Source organism: Talpa occidentalis, unplaced genomic scaffold, assembly GCF_014898055.3.
Source record: "Talpa occidentalis isolate TD23 unplaced genomic scaffold, MPIMG_talOcc4v2.1 talOcc4.12, whole genome shotgun sequence".
Classification (NCBI taxonomy): Eukaryota; Metazoa; Chordata; class Mammalia; order Eulipotyphla; family Talpidae; genus Talpa; species Talpa occidentalis.
Genome location: NW_023601212.1, coordinates 16,931,102 through 16,951,326, shown reverse-complemented (window position 1 = coordinate 16,951,326; position 20,225 = coordinate 16,931,102). Strand labels below are relative to the sequence as shown.

The window sequence follows — 20,225 nt, the reverse complement described above, 5'->3', positions numbered from 1 at the left end:
TTTTTCCCTGTGATGGAAACTTTTAAGATCAGTACTTTCTTAGCAATTTCAAACATTCAATACAATATTATCACCTGTAGTCATCACTCCATACATTACATCCCATGAATGTTTTGTTTCATACCTCAAAGCTGTAGGAATTCCTTATATTTTTGGAGGTTAACCTCTTATCAGATAAATGGTTTGCACATATTTTCTCCTATTTGGCATGTTACCTTTTATCTTGTTATGGTTTCCTTTGCCATGGAGAAGACTTTTAGTTTATGTAGTCCCTCTTGTTTATTCTTTCTTTCACTGCCTTTACTTTTAGTGTCAAATAAAAAAAATCATGGTACTACCAGAAAACTGGCTTGGTCTTTTAAAAAAGTTCAAATTATTTATTTTTTTTAAAGCAGAAACAGTGGTCCAGTTTCATTCTTTTGTATGTGGCTTCCAGTTTTCTCAACATCCTTTATTGAAGAAACTTCTTTCCTCATAGTATATTCTTGGCTCCTTTGATGTAAAGTAAGTAATTCTATACATGTGGGTTTATGTCTAGGATCTGTAGTCTGTTCCATTCATCTGTATGTCTGTTTTTATGCCAGTTGCATACTGTTTCAATTGCTATAGTTTTGTAGTATAGTTTGAAATCAGGAAGCATGATGTCTCCAGTTTTGTTCTTTGATCTCAAGATTGCTTTGGCTCTTTGGGGTCTTTTGTGGTTCCATTAACTTTTTATTCTGAAATAAAAGTTTACCCAGGGCCTCCCTGGTGGCGCAGGTAGTTGAGCGCAGCTCTGTGAAGCTGTCCGCAATCTCTGCAGTGCCGGTTCTATCCCCGCCAGCCTCAGAGCCCACATGGTGAGCAGACCTCTCCAGCCTTGCCTGCTGCTCCCCTCAGCAGTGTATTTCGTCAGTCTGCCTGTTCTGTTCCCCACTCTGTCTCTGGTGTATCCTCTCACCCTCCTGCACATCTGACCTGTACCCCGGTTTTTGTATAAATAAAATAAATCTTAAAAAATAGTTAAAATAAATAAAAAAAAAAGTTTACCCAACTATAAATCAGGTTGGCCATTAATTTACCTTTAGTCTTTAGAAGATTTATTGCTAGTAAGCCAGCTGTCTGTTCCCACGTAGGCAAGTAGTCTTTTCTCTTTGGTTGATTTTCTGCAGATTCACAATGAAGTTTCTAGATTCATGTCTCTACTGAAGATCCAGGATGCTTCATGCAACTGAGGATTCAGGTCACATCTTTCCTCAGTTTTCAAAATTTCTTAGCTATTATCTTTTGAATATTGCCTCTTCTATAGTCTCTTTGTTCTCTGTGTAGAAATCCAGGTAGGCATATATTAAACCTTTCCAGTCTGTCCTCCATCTCTCTTATCTTCAATTTCATATTTTCCTTCTCTATGATTATTTCTATGATTTTTTTCTGAGTGATTTTTCTCAGATTTATTTTCTAGTTTATGAATTCTCTCTCCAACTGTAGCCAAATAAAAAAGTCTTTAATTATTATATTCTTCATGGTTAGATGTGTTATTTTTTGACAAGTGATACAAATAGATTACCTTTCAAGACAAATAAAAAGTGATTACACAGGCTTCTACTTACTTGTTTGGCTATTTTATCATCATGTTAAGCATAAATGACTTCTTTTTGAAGGATCTGAGAGGCAGATTTTATTTTTTTTTAAATGTACTTCCTTTAAGTCCTGGTGATAGAAGTATAAACAATATGTAGTAGGCCCACAACAAATTGTTATTATTCTATCCATGTCCCTCTGTGTTTTGATATGGATTATAGAAGTTACCATCATACCAAGCAAAGACTGGCACATCACCGTTTACACTTGAGGTCTTGGCAGACAAAACTGAAGAAGAACAATTTGCAGTAACTTCTACTGACTACTGAGAATGAGGAGTCACTAATGTTCCTTTAAAGAACTGGTAACAAGACTGGAAGATCTCATTTGTTGCACATTGTGTTTTTATTTGAGATTCACATACTGTCTAATGCATATGTTTATAACAAAACTATTGTTGTGGAACAGGAGAGTAGTTTTTAGAGAATAAGATAAATTTTTTTTAATTTAAAATAATGAAATTAGGGGCCTCCCCGGTGGTGCAGCGGTTGAGCGCTGGGTTGCGAAGCTGCCCGCAGCCTCTGCGACGCCGGTTCAATCCCCGGCTGCTCCCCGGCCCCCGGAGGAGGGTCCCACATGGCGCGCAGACCTCTCCTGCCGCCCGCTGCTCCCCTCAGCAGTGTACTTCGGTCCTTCTGCCTGCTCTGCTCCCCGCTCTGGCTCTGGTGAATTCTCTCACCCTCCCGCGCTTCTGACTATACCCAGTGCATGTATGAACAAAACAAACAAACAAACAAATAAATAAATAAACATGCCTCTATAAAAAAAAAAAAAAAAATTTAAAATAATGAAATTATTTTTACTTTACATCTAAATGATGTCATGAATTCTTGGATTAAAACCAAATAACCTAGGTGGCTAATTGTTTTCTGAGAATACAGTTCTCTGTGAATACCATAATATGAAGCAACAGAGAAACAGTTAAGAGAAAGGAAGTTCATGTGGGAAGAATTTGGTCCTAAATACTTCATGGGTGATATCTGGCCCTTCTTATTGCATCATATCTGGAGACAAAAAATTTCCGGTGGCCCCACTATCAGGGACGAACCATATAGTATTTCTCATGCTACATTGGCTGAACGTGAGTGTGCAGAACTTGTGTTACAACTATACTTGGCTTTCCATGGTTCTTCTCTCTACTGATCATATCCTATGACTGCCCTTTTTCAGATTCTGTATCAGCCTGGATAAGTTAGGCTCTATGGAGGTAACAAATCCCTGAATCTTAGTGGCACAACACAACAAAAGTTAATTTCTCCCTCACATGTAAAGTCTCCTGCAGATTGGTAGGTGGTGTTCCTCCACTCACAAATCAGAACGTAGACCCTCTTCCTCCACAACTGTGTCATCTTGTAATTTTTTTTCTTCCATCTAACAGAAGGGAAAGAGGAAGTATGGAAAACTCACATCTACTCTTATTTGTCCTGGTCCAGAGGTGACCCACTTTTTTTGCTTACGTTCCATTGGCCAGACATAATCACATGGCCCCAACTAATTGTAAAGAAGGTTGGGAAATGGGGGGAAGCATAAGGCGTTTTGTGAGCACCAATAAGAGTGGGGGACGAGAGGATCTTAACCTTATAAATGTTGGCTGTTCTCAGGCAGCCTGAGCTGTCCAGGGCTGCTCAGTTCAGGCTGGCAGCTGGACACTGTCCCTGACTGGAGCACAGTGTCTCTGGACAGTTGAGTAAGAGTAGGGCCCTCAGCAGACAAACAGGCTTGTCTCTACAGGTGGGCCAGCCAGCAGGTCAGTGGAAAGGCTGAAGGTCATGGGGCTTGAGGGGAACTGGGTGAAGAGTTCAACCCCATTCCTAACCAAACTTTCCAGCAAGCACATCTCTACTAGAGAAGCCCCTTTATATTAGGGTGCCCATTAACCCTCTGGGTGCCAGGAAAGGGCAGGAGGTGTGCACTGGGAGGCAGGTGAGGTCATCCTTCTTTGACCCTCCACGTGGTATTTACTCAGAGCAATTGTTGCCAGAGGCCCAGGCCCCCGGAGTATAAAGCGGAATGTCTGGTCCCTGTGCCCAGAACTGAGCAGGTGAGCAGCTGGGCAGAGGGATGTGGGTTGGAGTCCTCAAGCAGAGGATTGCAGGGGTCTCTGCAGAGAGCTGGGGGTGGGAACTAAGAACCAAGGACATTGTCTGGGTGCACTTTGGCAGAGTTGCTTCTTGGGATGCCTCAGTTCTTCCAGCCATGGCAGAACTGGGCATGCTGGGTGAGGAGATGAGGGGAGGTAGGTGGGAGGTAGGCGAGTGAGGAGTGGTGGCAGAAGTGGCCTAGGGAACAGCTCTGGGATTTGGGGAGGGTGGTTTGAGCTCCACATCCATATTATGTGATTGAGCTGGAAATGGAGCTGCTCCCCCCATATCTGAGGAAGACACCCCTTCCTTCCTTATCTCTCATCTAGGTCAGTGCTCTTAATCCCCAACAGCTCTGTGCTCCCTACTTTCCAGGGAGATGAACAGATTCTGGGCAGGTTGGCCCTGGCAGCAGCTCCCTAGGGGAAAGTCCTGTGGGAGGTGTCCCTGTGCTTCTTCACACTAACCAGGCCTCCATTCACCTTCCTTCTCAGACTCGATAATGGCAAGCACGGTTGCAGTTCTGACCTGGGCTCTTGCCCTTCTCGCAGGTGGGTCTCTGACCCTGACTTCAATGTGGAGGTGCGGGTGGAGCTGGACCCAGGAGCTATCCACCCTCAAGGAGAGGTGGGTTGGGAAGCCCACCAGAGTCCCTAATTGTTCCATCCCTCTCCACAGTGCTTTCAACTTCCCAGGCACGGAAAGGCTTCTGGGACTACTTCAGCCAGAGCAGCAGGGACAAAGGCAAGGTGGAGCAGATCCAGCAGCAGAAGTTGGCATGGGAGCCCGCGTGAGTGGCCAGGGCAAGCAGTGTGGGCCAAGGGAGGAGACATCCGGGTCATGCGATGATGCATTGCCTCTGCGTCCTCACCTTCCACAGCCTCACTGGGGTAGAGGCACTGAGAGGCACTAGTCTGGTGGTCCCTGTGTCTTCAAAGCCCTCTACTCATGGTAGTCTTGGCTTTGACCTCATGATTGCTATTGGCTGGCCCCTTGTCCATTGGTGTGGGACCTGGGAACCGAGGAGAGAACCCCAAATGTGTGAGAGCAGCGTGTGAGAGCCCAGGTGCCTCCGTGCTTCCTCCCGTAGTGTTGGCCCAGATTTGCATGTGTCCTGTCTCTGTGCTTTCTGTGTGTGGGCCCCGGCTCTGGGAACACGGCCCTCCAGGCTTGGTTCCCCAGAGGATCAGTGGGCAGTGTCTCTGGGGCACAGGAGAGGATAGGGACTAGCAGTCTGATGACATGGATGTATGTCCCCGCCTCTAGGAGCCTGAAAGACAGCCTTGAGCAAGACCTCAATATGGACAAGTTCCTGGAAAATCTGGGCATGCTGGGTGAGCAGATGAGGGAGCTTCCTGAGCTCCCACAGGACGTGGTGGACATGCGTCAGCAGCTGCAGGACGAGTTGGAGGAGGTGAAGGCACGCCTGGAGCCCTACATGGCGGAGGTGCACGAGCGCGTGGGCTGGAACCTGCAGGGTCTACGGCAGCAGCTGATGCCCTACACCACGGAGTTGATGGAGCAGGTGGCTCTGGGTGTGCAGGAGCTGCAGGAGCAGTTGCGCGTGGTCAGAGAGGGCACCAAGGCCCAGCTGCGGGGGGGAGTGGACGAGGCCCGGGGCCTGCTACAGAGCCTGCAGAATAGTGTTGTGCATCACACCGGCCGCGTCAAGGCGCTCTTCCACCCCTATGCCCAGCGCCTGGTGACCGGCATCGGGCGCCACGTGCAGGAGCTGCATCGCAGAGTGGCGCCACACACCTCTGCCAGTCCTGCGCGCCTCAGCCGCTGCGTGCAGGCGCTGTCTAGCAAGCTCACGCTCAAGGCCAAAGCCCTGCACGTGCGCATCCAGCAGAACTTGGACCAGCTGCGCGACGAACTCAGTGCTTTTGCCCGAGCTGGCTTGGATGCAGAGGAAGGGGCTGGTCCGGACCCCCAGGTGCTCTCCGAGGAGGTGCGCCAGCGGCTCCAGGCCTTCCGCCAGGACACCTTCCAGCAGATCGCTGCCTTCACCCGAGCCATCGACCAGGAGACCCAGGAGATCCAGCAGCAGCTGGCACCACCCCCGCCGAGCCACAGCAACTTTGCCCCAGAGTTCCTTCAAGGCGACGATGGAAAGGCCTGGAGACAGCTGCAGGCCCGTCTGGACGAACTGTGGGAAGATATCAATTATAGCCTTCAAGACCATGGTCAGGGTCATCTGAGGGAGCCCTGAGGGTTCTACTTGCCCAGGCCCACTTCCCAGCTCCTTGTCTGGGGATCCCAGGACCTGAGCCCTTAGCATGGCTCAGTCCTTGACAGTGGCCTGTTGGGCAGAGGGTGGAGGGCCCTGTGCAGGATAAGTGAGGTAACCCAAGAGGCTGTTGTCCCCAGCATATCCAGCCTCTTGCAATTCCCCCATCCAGATGCATTACACTCACCAGGCTTTGCAAACCCGGCTTCCAGTGCTCATTTAGGAATCCTCATGAGTTGCTCTGCTCTGGTGTGGTGGGAGTGGGGAGGGAGAGAGGCATCTTAGGCGCAGGTAATTTTGTGCAAGCCTGTCGCCATGGTGCTGGAAATCTGTGCCACTTCATCCCAGGGCTTGGCTCCCATCACCTGTGCCTGTGTGGTGGTCACTGCTACAGCTGAGTCCACGGAGAGGAGTTCTTGTCTCCCCAGGGCTGACATGACAGCACCCAGGGGAGGAACAGGGAGAAAGGAGTACAATATGATGAGAACATGTAACTCGTGTGTGTGTGTGTGTGTGTGTGTGTGTGTGTTTATCCCCGCTGGCTCTGATGCTGCTGGATACAAAATAGTGGGGGTTTTGACAGGAAGGGGCAGAACCAGAATTTCCTTACATAGCTCTACATCTAAACTAGTGACTGGACACCAAACTTTGAGGGCTTCTTAAGTGCCCTGGGGAGCAAACTCTTTGTCTTCCCCATCTCTCCCCTTCCCACCTGACTTCTAGGGTGAAGTATAGACTTAAATGAAATAGATGTTATGATGGAAGCTTATTTGCCTGGTGTGACTCTCATTTGGACCATGTCTATCCAAACCACACCCAAAATCTGCTCTAATTCCTGGCTGCTCATTCTCATCGACCCTCTCCCAGTCCGGAGATCCCCACCCCTTCTTAGAAGACAGCTGTCTGTCAAGGCCTGGAGATGAGCCTGGGTTACTCTCCCTCTACAAATGCATTATCCCCTGGGCTGCCTACCACAGGGTGGTATGTATGAAGTACAGGCTGTCACTGGAGCAGCAGTGGCTCTGGGACCTGCACTTCCTCAGGTCACCTGTCTCCTTTGTTCCTGCTATTGCAGACACTGAATGGCCTCTTTTATGATGGACTCTCTTCTTGGGACTCCCAGACACTTAACCTCCCCCATTCCTCATATACACATTTACTTGGGCTCCAGCACGCCTCATGACCCCAGGGAACTCTGAAGTTGGAGGTGGGTGAATGGGGGGGGGGATAAAAGGTGAACACACCCCTTTCCCTGTTGAAATGGTCCATCCAGCACCCTTTCCTCAGGCTGTGCCCTGCTCAGGGTTTCCACCCCCACCCCCACTTCCTTATAGCACAGACCCCACAGGAATCTGGGCTGATCATGGCCCCAGGATGGACCTCTTCGAGGATACCTTGGATTTAGCAATAACTGGGAGAGATGCCCAGGGAGAGCAGGAGCTGGAAAGGAAGGTTTAACAAAAAGAAGTGTTTTGGTTGTTGGGAGGCTGGGAGGGGTGAGTCAGCTGGGGTCATGTGGTGGAAGTAAAAATGTGGGCTGTGTGTTTGAGGCAGGTCTTTGGGCAACTGTTTATAAGGACCAAAATTGGGAGTGAGGGGGCCTGCCTGGTGGCGCAAGGGGTTAAGATGCAACCAATGAAGCTGTCTGCAGCCTCTGCAGCACAGGTTCAATTCCCCTGGCCAACCAGGGAGTAACCCACACGGTGCAGCAGACCTCTCCTGTCTCACCTGCTGTTCCCCTCAGCAGTGTACTTCGGTCAATCTGCCTGTTCTGTTCCCCACTCTGCCTCTGGTGAATCTTCTCACCCCCCAAACCTCTGGCCTGCCCCCCCCCAGCTCTTGTATGCATAAATAAATAAATCTTTTAAAAAAAGAAAAAAAATAGGGAGTGAGAAGAGAAAAGAAGTGACTGAAGAACTGAGGGGCGCATAGCAAAGGGAAAGCAGAATCTGCCCAACAGTGGACAGAAGCAAGCCCGGGCTGCAGTGCACCTGCTGTGCACCTGCTGTGCACCTGCTGTGCAGAGGGACTGTCAAGTCCCTTGCTGTCAGGGCGCTTGTTAGAGGAATTTTTGGACCACGAGTTAGGACTCTGAGCGATGGAGCTATTGCGAAGGAGCAAAAATTGTCCAGCGTCTGAGAGGACGTCCTGGGGTAAAGGACGCCTGTGGATCGAGGTGGAAGTAAAGCCTGAATCCGGCACGCTATGGACCATGCCATCTTCGCCATCAGCCTCTGTTCCCAGAGGGCCCAGAACGTGAGGCCCCTTTAAGAAAGGGCGGGCCGAAGCTGGCGGAAGTGGCGTAAAGAGGTGGCGCCAGAGACGTGCGGAAGCCGGAAGCCGCGATCTGAGCGGCGCGTGATGGCCCTGTCGGCCGGCGGGACGGTGGAGCCGGGGCCCCCAGGGGCAGCCGCTGCCGGGGCTCGTGCCCCGCCCGGGCTCCCGCCCCGGGACCCTTGTTCCGGCTCATAAGCGCCGAGGACGAGGAGCAGCAGCCCACCGAGATCGAGTCTCTGTGCATGAACTGCTACCGCAACGTGAGGCGGGGAGCGGCCGCGGGCGGAGGGAGATTTAGGTTTTCGCCGGGAAGGGAACGGGGTGGGCGGCCCGGGCAGCTGGGGGTCTGCGGGCGAGGCGCGCCGGGGATCTGTAGGGCGGGGAACTGCAGTTTCCATGACTTCTCTTTCGCTGGTTTCTGCTTCCCCAGGGCATGACGCGCCTCCTGCTCACCAAGATCCCATTCTTCAGAGAAATAATCGTGAGCTCCTTTTCCTGCGAGCACTGTGGCTGGAGCAACACTGAGATCCAGTCGGCAGGAAGGATCCAGGACCAGGGAGTGCGCTACTCTTTGACCGTCAAGACCCAGGAGGTGAGAGAGACCCAGAACAGGTACCTTAGTTTCCTAGGGAAACCTTGGAAATTGGAGTCAGTCTGGTGTAGTTGGTGGGACCTGGAATAAATCCCTCTATGGCCAAGCCTAAGTTTTCTCTCCTGTGATATGATGTTGGTGTGGTCATCTGCTCAGTTGAGAAAAGACTTGTGAGAGTGTTGTGCACATTTTGGCAGAGGTTATCACATGAGCAGTAGTTGTAATGAAGGGTATTCTTTCCATTTGGGCAGCGTGGCTCACACCACCTGTACTGTTATGTGGGAACACCTTCGCTTGCTTGGAGTGGGGAGGGAAGAAACACCTGGGCTGGGGTCTGATGGAGGGGGCAGTCTGGTTATTTCCTGAAGAGAAACTGGACTGAATGTTTTATTTCTGCTCAGGACATGAACAGAGAAGTAGTGAAGACTGACTCTGCTACCACAAGGATTCCAGAGCTGGATTTTGAAATTCCTGCGTTCAGCCAGAAGGGAGGTAAATTTAAAGATTCCAACCTAATTGGAGTCTCACCCACTTTCTTGGAAAATCCTTGGTGCCGAGTCTAGTGGCTTGTGGCGGCTTTGGCTGAGTATCCATTGTGATTGATCTTCCTTGGTTTGACATGAGTGGAAAGCATAGATGGAACAGCTTGGCATGGTAGATAATGATAAACTACCAATAAGACTATGTGCTTATTACAGAATGTTAGCGTCACTGTTATTGGCGATGGATGGAACCTTGGTCCTGGCTGCTTCATTTTACAGACGAGGAAGTCAAGTCCGAGGATCATACAGGCTCTTGTTAGCAGAGCCCTGACTCATCTGTCTGTTGTTCTTGCTCACCAGCTCTGACCACTATTGAAGGATTGATCAGCCGTGCTATCTCTGGCCTGGAGCAGGATCAACCTACTCGAAGGGTGAGTTGGGGTTTTCTGATTGCAGCGTCTTGGAATAATTGCTTTTACATGTCTGACTACAGTGTTTAGCTTCTTATGTAGCTGAACCCTCTCTGACCTAAAACTTTTTGGGAAGCATATGATGATGACCAGGCTGCCAGGATGTTGTCCCTATTTTGTCCTGTTCTTTTCTCCTGCAAAATATATTGAAGCCTCATCTCAGACTGTATAATGTTAACTCTGAAGAGCCTTTTCTAATCCCCTTGGTGTATCACCTTGGGTTTACTTATCTGTCCTGAGTGGTGCATTATATCTTATTATAACAGAAATAATATAATTGCATATAGAGCCATCTTCCTTCCTAATTCGCTGGGAACCTCATGAGGGGAATGTGATTTATTGACCATCCATCTCTAAGCTGGCTTGAGTGCCTGGGCTGAATGAATGAATGAATGAAAAAAAATGAGGCTCACCTGGCACCACCTATACACTTCAAAAGTATTTGCTACATTCTATTGTGAAATCCAAATCTGTTTCCACTCACATTAAGAGGTGATTACTTCATGATGGCAGTGATGTGGGGTAATAGGGATTGGGGGCATAAGGCCTGTCACCAGGACTGATCCTGTAATTCTTCATTTATGGCAGGCAAAAGAAGAAGTCGTAGCTGAAAGGATTGATGCGTTCATCGTCAAATTGAAAGAGCTAAAGCACGTGACCTCTCCTTTCACTTTGGTGAGTATGAAAGGACTGAAGATGCCCTAGATTTAGGGGAGGAGGGACTTTTAAGACTGTCTTTGATTTTCCACTGTGCCCGAGTGGCCTGATGGTAGGTGGAGGATCATGACTTCTTACAGTTACTCTTTTTTTGTCCATCCGTTAGATCATCGATGATCCCTCAGGGAACAGCTTTGTGGAAAACCCACATGCTCCCGGAAAGACGATGCCCTGGTAATCACACACTATAACAGGACCCTACAGCAAGAACAGATGCTGGGGCTCCAGGTGAGTGGACTGGGAAGCCATAAGAATGCTCTGGAATGATCTTGTACTCTGGATTACTTGGCGTCAGCGGAAACATTTTGCTGCTGCTGCTGCCTGTGTACTCTTTCCAAGGGACCCTTATGAGGGGAACCTCATGTTTGTTTCTGTCATCTGGCTCGTGTCAAAGACTAGGGTAAACGTCACAATAAAGGATAGTAGTGGCCGGATAAACTTCACAGTGAATTGTTCTTCCCTTCACTGGGGCTTGGCTTCTCCTCCTGTCGGACCCCACGGGTGGCAGCTGACATAAGCAAGCCAGAGTACTTTCTTCTGCTCCAGGGCAGGAGATGGGCTTGGAGCTGAGGTATCGATATAAACGTGTGATTTGCGTCTCTCCTATTTAGGCAGAGGTGCCTGAAGAGAAGCCGGAAGAGGAAGATCTCAGAAATGAAGTGAGTCACCTTGACACTGTGGAGGAAAGAGATGAGATGTGGGCTGAGACCACTGCCGTTCAGGGTCTCTCTTCCTCCCCACCAACCTGGCGACCACAGGCGCACCAACTCAGTGTCTTTAGCCTGAGAATGCTGCCTGGGAGGGCTCACCCTGTGTCCCCTGTTGTGTTCCAGGTGCTGCAGTTCAACACAAACTGCCCAGAATGCAATGCCCCGGCTCAGACCAACATGAAGCTAGTTCGTATCTTTTGTCAGGTGGTGGATTGCTCTTCATCTGGCTCAGGCGGAAAGACTATGTTCCGGCACATGCAGGAGGGCGTGTGTTTTATTACGAGTGATGAACATTTGCCTTTGATGAGACTGACCCTGGCTTTGGGGTTCAAAAAGAGAATTACGTCATAGTTTCGAGACTCCTGTGTGTGGCCTGAACCAGGTCTTCAAACATTTGTGACAGGATCACCATGAGGGACGACCTTGCTTGATTTTGGAGGGCCGGCTGAGTCAGGCTGCCTCTTGTGAGCCATTTCCGGCAGTCATAGGACCAGCAGCTGTGTATTTGGGTTTGGTTTTCCCCAGAGGGTGGTCTTGCTATCTTGGAAGCAAATTTCCTTAACTCCATCTTCTAGAAATCCCCCACTTTAGGAGGTTATCATCATGGCTACTAACTGTGAGAAGTGCGGCCATCGAACCAATGAGGTGGGTGGGTACATTATTTGGAAAGTAGCCTAGCTTGAGCATAACTCCTGTCTTTTCATCCTGCTGCTCTCTGCTTTGAGATGTGTATGTTGTGGGGGTGAGTTGAATTTTTCTCTTGGGTTTAGTGTATGATGAGGAGGCTTTGAAGGAACTAGGAATTAGCCTAGAGAAGGAGTTAGAGGTAGTGTAAACTTTTCATGATGTGTTAAAGATTGGTTATATGAAAGAAAGGAGATTCTTGACCTGCTCTTCAGAGGGTGGAATTCAGGAAGGTATATTTTGCCTCAAAGAGCTTACTAGAGCTATTTCAAATAGAATAGGCTGCCATGGAGGATTGTAAATACCCTCCATTTAAGCTGGTTAAATTATTAAAATCAATGTTATAAAGGGGACTCACATGTTGGAATGCAGTGAATGAAAGAGGCTAAACCTTTAGAAGTCCATTTAAACCACAAGAGTGGCATTTTTTTTAAAAGGTAAATTTAGAGTTTCTAGGTAACTTGGACTGTTTTGTCAGGCTCCTGGAGCTGGGCCTCTGCTGCCAGCTAGCTCCTGTTGATTTTGATTTGGTAACTGCTGACATTGTTGTGTAGAAGACTGTCCTTCAAAGCTTTCAGTGGGCCTGACTGACTGAATGGCCATACCTACCCTCTGAGGCCTCTCTGGTAGCCAGTGAAGATCATGGCTTCTCTGCTACTGTCCTGACTGCTGTTGTCTGCGCAGGTGAAATCAGGAGGAGCAATAGAGCCCCTGGGCATCAGGATCACCTTCCATATCACAGATGCCTCAGATATGACCAGAGACCTCCTCAAGGTAACATCTTGTTGGAAATGTGACTGTCCTTACATAGTGGTCTCTGTCTCTGGGAAATTGTCCTTTAAAATTATGTCCTGGGGTCATATGGTATTTCCTTACTTCCCTGGGTTTGAGCGTCCCAGAAATCCATTATAGGACAAGCAGATTCAGGAGGCTTATTACCCATAAGCGCTTTCTGGCAACTTGACAGCTTTGCCTACCAGTGTCTGTAAGGGCCTTGGTCTCTAATGCACTCTAATGACAGCTTGGAACCATGACTCCAAGGTTTATAGGTTGGTTCCATTCCTCTCATTCACATGGATAGGAGAGAAGATGGGAATAGCTGGCTCTGTCTGCAAACTTTCTGGTGGCATTAATTTGGCAGGAGGACTGTGGGTAGCTTTCTCTGGTGGCTCAGAATTTAAAAGCTAATTTGACCTCTTTCCTCACAGTCTGAGACATGTAGTGTGGAAATCCCAGAGCTGGAATTTGAACTGGGAATGGCTGTCCTGGGGGCAAGTTCACCACACTGGAGGGGCTGTTGAAAGACATCCGGGAACTGGTGAGTCAGCTGAGTGCAGTGTCTGCTTGGGCAGTGTGGCTGTGGCAAGGGGCTGGAAGCCCTCAGACATCCTTGGTTTTAGGGTTGATAACTGGGGGTCCTTTGCCTTAAAATTGATATTAAAAACTTAAATGTTATTTTCCATTGTGAAGGGTAAGTTAGTAAGAATCTGAATGGAAGTCCTTGGGCCTAAGTCTGGACAATGTAGATGTTTTGTGGTTTGGCTGATGTCATTAATTTCACTAAAATAAAGGAGTGAGGATCCTCCATCACTTAGACATATACAAGGTTGGTGACTGAGACCATATATCTATCCTCTTAACGCATTATTTCTCTTATTGATCCTCAGTTGTCAGGCATTTTGTCCTTTTAAGTTATACTTAGCATTTCTTCACATTAGAACTAGTGCTCACTGTAAGAACATTTTTATTTCTCACTACTGGTTTTCTTGATTAACCCACACACTCCTAGCAGAGGCTCCTAGGTCAGAAAGGTGGTATGGGATAAATGGAGACCAAGGCTGGGCACCCTCTGCCTCCCCCTTACCCCACCAGGTTAATGGTCAAACCTGACATAGAGTCAGTATTCGAGCAATTTGGATGTTATTTATTACAGGTGACCAAGAACCCTTTCACCCTGGGAGACAGTTCCAGTCCGGGGCAGACGGAGAAACTGCAGGAGTTTAGCCAGAAGCTGGACCAGGTGGGAGGACACTGGTCGGTCAGTACTTAAGATTGTGGGGCTCCAGTGGACTAGAGGCTGCACACCCATTTCTCGATGCCTTTTAAACAGCAAACCATCTATACCCCTCATGGCAATCTAAGCAAAAATCTAGAATTGAGGTACATTAAAGAAGAAATGAAAAAACGTAGAAAACCACCAGGTAAAGATAGCCACATGAACAAGCAGTAAGAAACAATGGAAAAAGAAACAGAAAGATAAAGCAATCAAAGAGAGAGAGACAGAGAGAGAGAAAACAAGTCTTATATATCCATAATCACACTATAAGAAACATAGAGTAATTCAGGCTCTTGTTTTGCCTTTAGGACATCCAGCAGACAATAGACATCCAGTAACCTTGAAAGTGCCAGGCATGCATTATAATGTATCAGTTGTTTTTTCCACCTTCCTAGGGCCTTCCTGACATCCAGCAAACAACATAAGACCCATAACTTTGAAAGCACCTAGGATGTGCAAGAATGTATCAGTTATGTGACCATGAGTATTAACAGTGTAAAGGTGGCCAGAAGGCTTGGTTGTTGCCTGCCAGGCTTGCCTCCCTCCCTCCCTGCAAGCTGCTCTGCCTGGGTATCAGGTTCCCTGTTTCAGCATTAAATCATGTCAGATATTAAAAAAAAATTAAACATCAAACCATCACATTGGGGTTTCTTCTGGTTTCCGATACCCTGTATCATTTTCTTGCTTGGTTTTCTCCTTTTTATTATTGTAATATCATCTGTAGTAGTTCTTGAGAAAGTACTTGAGAGGTAAAATTTCTGGAACCTTAACAAGTGGTCTGGTCAGTGACCCATCAGGGGTTATTGTGTTTCCCTGCTAGAGGTTAAGGCTTGCCTGCAGTGTTGTGAGAGCTTGGTGTGGGGAGAAGAAGGGGTAGGTGTGGGGTGGGGGGGTGTTTGAGATCTGTTTCCGGTAGTCATACATTCACTGGACCTGTTCCTCATTCCTTTCCTTTTCCCTCAGCTGGCCCAGTGCCCACACCCTGTCTACACTGTAGTGACTTCACAGAAACTGCTTCTTTGCTGACATGTGAGGAGGGTGGTTGTTGACATGTTTAGACTGGAAGATGAGATCAGGGATATCTAATGGCGTCTCATTGTACCTCATTTCACAGTTGTTAAACTTCTGGGGATTCTGTGATATTAACTGGGCTGGTTTGGCAGATTTAAGCCTCTTCCTGTCAGGAGCTATGTAGAGTTTAGCTGCTATATTTTTTCTTTTCAGATCCTTGCAGGGAACATGAAGGCCCATTTTATTATGGATGATCCAGCAGGAAATAGCTATTTACAGGTACAGTAGACCATCCTGGAGCAGACATATCATGGAGATCTAATTTCTTGAATCCTTTTCTTGAATAGTGATCATTTCTGGAGAACTTAAAGGAGGAAGTAGAAGATGATGGGAGAGGGTCTCCCCGGTGGCACAGCGGTTGAGCGCTGGGTTGCGAAGCTGCCCACAGCCTCTGCAGCACCGGTTCGATCCCCGGCTGCTCGCCACCCCTACCAGGTGGGTCCCACATGGCGCACAGACCTCTCCTGCCGCCCACTGCTCCCCTCAGCAGTGTACTTCGGTTTCTGCCTGCTCTGCTCCCTGTTCTGGCTCTGGTGAATTCTCTCACCCTCCTGCGCTTCTGACTATAGCAGTGCTTGTATAAATAAATAAATAAATAAATCTTTAAAAAAGAAAAAATAAAAAGATGATGGGAGAGATTGTAAGTGTGTCAAAGGCGGAAAAAAGGATATTCCCGGCTCCTGTTCCCTGTAGTCTAATTATTGTCACCAGCCCTAAGTCCAGTAGTGGAGTTTTCCTTCTGCAAATTGTAGAAGTGAGGAGAAATACTGTTTTTTAGAGGCCAAGATAGGACATTCAAGAGGCTTTAAGCAGACGCAGGAGATATTCTTGTGACTGTCAGTCTCATCATTTACTGAGCAGTTTTTATGGGTCAGGCAAAGCTGTTGTAAGCTCTCTCCACAGTTAAAACCATTGTTATTGTCTTCATAAGAAGGTACAGATTAAAAGTATTTTTTTTTAAAGATTTATTTATTTATGTATACAAGAACTGGGGTACAGACCAGAAGTGTGGGGGTGAGAGGATTCACTGGAGACAGTGGGAAACAGAACAGGAGGAATATTTGAAATACACTGCTGAGGGGAGCAGCAGGCGAGGCAGGAGAGGTCTGCTGTGTCATGTGGGTTGCTTCCTGGCTGGGGATTGAACTCGTGCAGATAGCTTCATAGGTTATGTCTTAATCCCTTGTGCTACCAGGGAGGCCCTAAAAATAGTTCTTTAGGCAGATGGCTTCCTAATTCTGCTTGGGACTGGACTGTTCCATTCCCGGCCCATGTGGGCTCTGTTACTGACCACTAGTTCAACCTGGCCATGGGGAACTGGAGGCCCTTAGAGAATAAAAACATTAAAATCTTGGGAAAGCGGGAGGTGGAGGTGTCTGTGGGTGGGAGGATGGCACGAGCACTGATTATCTGTCCTTGCAGAACATCTATGCACCTGAAGATGATCCCGAGATGAAGATGGAGCATTATGAGCGCACGTTTGACCAGAATGAGGACCTCGGGCTCAATGACATGAAGACGGAGGGCTATGAGACAGGCCTAGCCCCACAGCGGTAGCGGCGCGAGGTTTCCGGGCCAGCCTCCAGCACCGCTCAGACGCCAGGATTATCTGTTACTACTGAAAAAGGCTGGGCAAGTCCTCCCTACTAGGTATTGCCCGTGTGGGGAAGTTGCCTGGTCTGAGTCTGAGATTTGGGGACATGATGCAAGTGCAGTGCTGTCATGTTACTTGACCTTATTTTGGAGGTTTGGATCAGCCTGGGGAGAAACCCAGAAATGAACCATGGGGCATGTCATTATCACTTTTTGGCTATCAAGTCTTTCCCTTTCCTCCCGATAACACACTCTTCTCAAGGGTTGGAACTCTGTGACGTTCAAGGTATACCTGGAGTTTGGGAGCTGATTTTGGTATACAACATCTGTCAACAGCAAATCTTCTGAGCAGAGGGGGTTCAGTATAGGTGAAGATGTTCTCATTAAAATGACTCCTCCAGCGCTTGCCTCTGGATTCACTCTGTCCTTGTTATCACATGCTGCTAATACAGTCTCCTAAAGAAGATTTTTTTTTTTTTAAAAAATATTTATTTATTTATTTATACAAGCACTGGGTACAGTAAGAAGCGCAGGAGGGTGAGAGAATTCACCACAGCCAGAGCGGGGAACAGAACAGGCAGACTTGATGAAGTACACTGCTGGAACAGCAGGTGGCAGGAGAGGTCTGTGCGCCACGTGGGACCCTCCTCCGGTGGCCGGGGAGCAGCCGGGGATCGAACCGGCGCTGCAGAGGCTGCGGGCAGCTTCGCAACCCAGTGCTCAACCGCTGCGCCACCGGGAGGCCCAAGAAGATTTTTCTAATGTGGCCACCACTGTAATTTGGGGATTGGAGCTGGCATTTCATTCATTCTGTCCGTGGATGTCTGGCTGCTTGCTTTGTGCCAGGCACACTACAGAAGAGTGAACAAAATAAAGCTTTGCTTTTGTGGAGCTTAAAGTATAGCAGGGAATATGGGCAAACAGAGTGGGTGGGGTTTGACAATAAACCAACAAGTAAAACAGTATGTCAGATGGTGGTTAGTTTTGGGGGAATGTGAAGCAGGAAAGGGTATGGATAGTGTCAGGAAAGGCGGGGGCAGGTGTTTCAAACAGAGTCGTCAGGAAAGAACAAGGTGATAATTTGACATGTAGGCAAGCTGAGGAGGAGGTAAGGGGGGGAGCCTTATGGAGAGCTGGGGAGGAGACTGCCAGTCAGTGTGGGTATTTGCGATCCCCTAAGTCTCTCAATTACAGATGGGGAAACTGAGGGTCAACTGGAGAGGGAGGGAGCTACTTCTCATTGGCAAGAAGTTAAAGACTCTGGACTCCTTACTGGTAGTCATTTGCACTACAGTAACCAGTGATGACTCCAGTGGTGCTGGCCCTGGTGCTGGCCGCTGGGCATTTAGTAAAGACCTGTTACTGGCTGAGATGCTAGGCAGAACTTAATGCCTTGTGCTGAAAACTTTGAATAGTTGCCTAATTACAGATTACTTAGCCATCACACCCGTTGCTCTGTTAAACTATTCCCAAAGGTCACAAGTGGAATTTTCCACTTGGGGAATGTTCTCTCTTCTGTCAAATTTGACAGTGGACTGTCCCCTCAGCCCTTGTCTTTGCTGCTGTGACAATGGACCCTGCTTTTCCCTTTACTTTAATCATTTCTTGTAGGAACCTGCCTCCTAACTCCTCCTTAAATGTATTTGTTTTTACAAGTTTTGCTTTGAGACACTCATTTGACATCTTACTATTTTCATGTAGGACTGACTTCCATACCTGTGTCAAATTTCTGTGAGGGCAGGAGTATGGTGTTAGTTTGGAGACTAGGGAGATACAACTGTAAACAGCATTTGCATAGACTTCTCATAGCAACAGATACATGCCATCTGATTAGAAACTGTTTACTAGCCACCTATCTACATCCGGTCTCTTGGAGCACCTTCCCTGTGGGAAGGCTCTGGCTTACTGAGTCTTGTGGGTTTGGTTGTCATGAGACAATAATTCTAGACTCTAACCTAGTTATTAGAAATGATAATCCTACTTTCTGAGCCAGCAGACTGAGGACAAGGTAGTGCCACACTGGGAAAAACCAGCACTATAGGCAACTTAAACGTCATTTCATATAGCCTGGCAGGGGTGGCGCTTACATAAACTGAGTCTCCACAGCCTGTAGCATATGAATAATTAATGAAGATCCTCAGATGCTCACAGCTCATCCAGGTTTGAGTCTTAGGGAAATGGAGGTAGCATGAAGGCAACAGGTGTGGAAGTGTCAAGAAGTTCAAAAGAGGTAAGGCAGGCAAATTGCCAGCTCAAGAACATGTAAATTCAGTTTCACACAGCTGAGGATAAAGTTTATGAGGAAATTTTTGTGTTATATGAAAAGGGGAAAGGAGAGTTCTTTTGTGAGAGCACTTACTCATTTTAAGCATATTCAATACAGCTTGAACACAGAGGTAGTTAAAAATGTACGTCTGTTGAGGTACATGATGGGATGTATGAAGGGCATTCAACTGCTCACAAAGCATGAATCATGGTTCAAAAAATAACATTGTCATTATGTCCTTTTTATACCTGAGCTATGTCAGTACCTATTGCACATGGCAGGAAATGGAGTCTGCTAAAATGAGGGCAGAGGTGTTTAAGGCTTGTTGGCTTTATTATTTTAAAAGTTTATGGGCTTCTACTCTTGATAGGACAATGGCAGTATTTTTAACTGAAAGGGTGCTTACTCTGTGTGCTCACCTCAGAGTTTAGAAAGCTCTTTAGTATTGGCATCTCACATGCTTCAGTCTCCTCATCTGCAAAGGGGATGATAATGGTATCTACTTCAAAGAGTTTTTGTCAGGATTAGTGAGTTGTTAATTGTGAAGTGCTTTTATTTGTATTTTCTCTTATAATCTTCACAGAAATTTTAAAGTATCTCTATTTTAAACCCCTTTTAGGAAAAAGTAGCTATAAATAAAAATATCCTTATCTTAATGGTGAGGAAACAGCCTCAAAGAGGCTAGGGAACTTCTAGAAGGAAGGTAAGCTTCTAAGAGGCAAGCTTCAGACAGACCAGGTTGAAACCTGAGCTCTGAAAATTTTTAGTACAATGACTGCATTTGCTTATTAGATGGAATTACAGAGAGAGGCCAAACTCAGACCATGCCACTAGACATGAATTCATTTGATCCTGCTTAGCTGCCTGGTTAGGTAGACAGACAGGCTTGGGACAAGAGCTTGGGTCTGGTCAAGCTACCGTTGGCTATGGAGTAGAACAGGTAGAACTGAAGACAAATGGACAGGAGATGAGTCCTTGGGGCTGAGATGGCTATGCTGGTAATATTTACTGGAGCAGAAATGTCTGCTGGCAGCAGGGTAGAGACTGGGCTTGAGATACACCAGAATGGACCAGAAAGCCAAGTAGGATTGTATAGGAGTACCTGTGGTGCCCTCATGAAGGCCCCACAGCTAGTGAGGCCCTTTTGTTCATACTTGAGGGCAGGGATCTCCAAACCATTCTGGTGCGTATAAGTATTTTCTTAGCTTGTATCCCAAGATATGCACATTACAAACTACACCTACCTTCATGGCTAACATACTTTACAATAGTGACAAAACTTCAATTTACATGTGATGATGTGATTTAAAGATCTATGTTCTACTTAAAAATATCTGGATTATCGGGCCCCCGGTGGGCAGCGGTTGAGCGCTGGG

The 20,225-nt window shown here is 47.5% G+C and overlaps 2 protein-coding genes across 2 annotated transcripts; both read left to right on the top strand.

The window, feature by feature from the left end:
• The first annotated feature begins 4,203 nt into the window (after positions 1-4,203).
• Positions 4,204-5,913, top strand: APOA5 (apolipoprotein A5). The gene is made up of 3 exons (XM_037504269.1): positions 4,204-4,252; positions 4,380-4,491; positions 4,968-5,913. Exons 1-3 carry the CDS (start codon positions 4,204-4,206, stop codon positions 5,911-5,913), a joined length of 1,107 nt encoding a protein of 368 aa, XP_037360166.1.
• A 2,379-nt stretch (positions 5,914-8,292) lies between these two features.
• ZPR1 (ZPR1 zinc finger) lies at positions 8,293-16,893 on the top strand. Its single transcript, XM_037505329.2, is given in 18 exon segments — positions 8,293-8,359; positions 8,362-8,468; positions 8,639-8,800; positions 9,202-9,292; positions 9,643-9,713; positions 10,341-10,427; positions 10,576-10,624; positions 10,627-10,697; positions 11,081-11,128; positions 11,303-11,369; positions 11,755-11,766; positions 11,769-11,824; positions 12,548-12,637; positions 13,072-13,126; positions 13,129-13,181; positions 13,797-13,883; positions 15,144-15,209; positions 16,413-16,893. Coding segments are annotated over 18 exon segments (1,374 nt in total). The 3' UTR covers positions 16,548-16,893.
• The last annotated feature ends 3,332 nt before the right edge of the window (positions 16,894-20,225 follow it).

Excerpts from the sequence above, each read along its gene's own strand:
- APOA5 (XM_037504269.1), top strand. The coding sequence starts at position 4,204 with ATGGCAAGCACGGTTGCAGTTCTGACCTGGGCTCTTGCCCTTCTCGCA. Across the intron at positions 4,253-4,379 it reads GGCTCTTGCCCTTCTCGCAG|TGCTTTCAACTTCCCAGGCA; the intron begins GTGGGTCTCTGA and ends CCCTCTCCACAG. Across the intron at positions 4,492-4,967 it reads AAGTTGGCATGGGAGCCCGC|GAGCCTGAAAGACAGCCTTG; the intron begins GTGAGTGGCCAG and ends CCCCGCCTCTAG.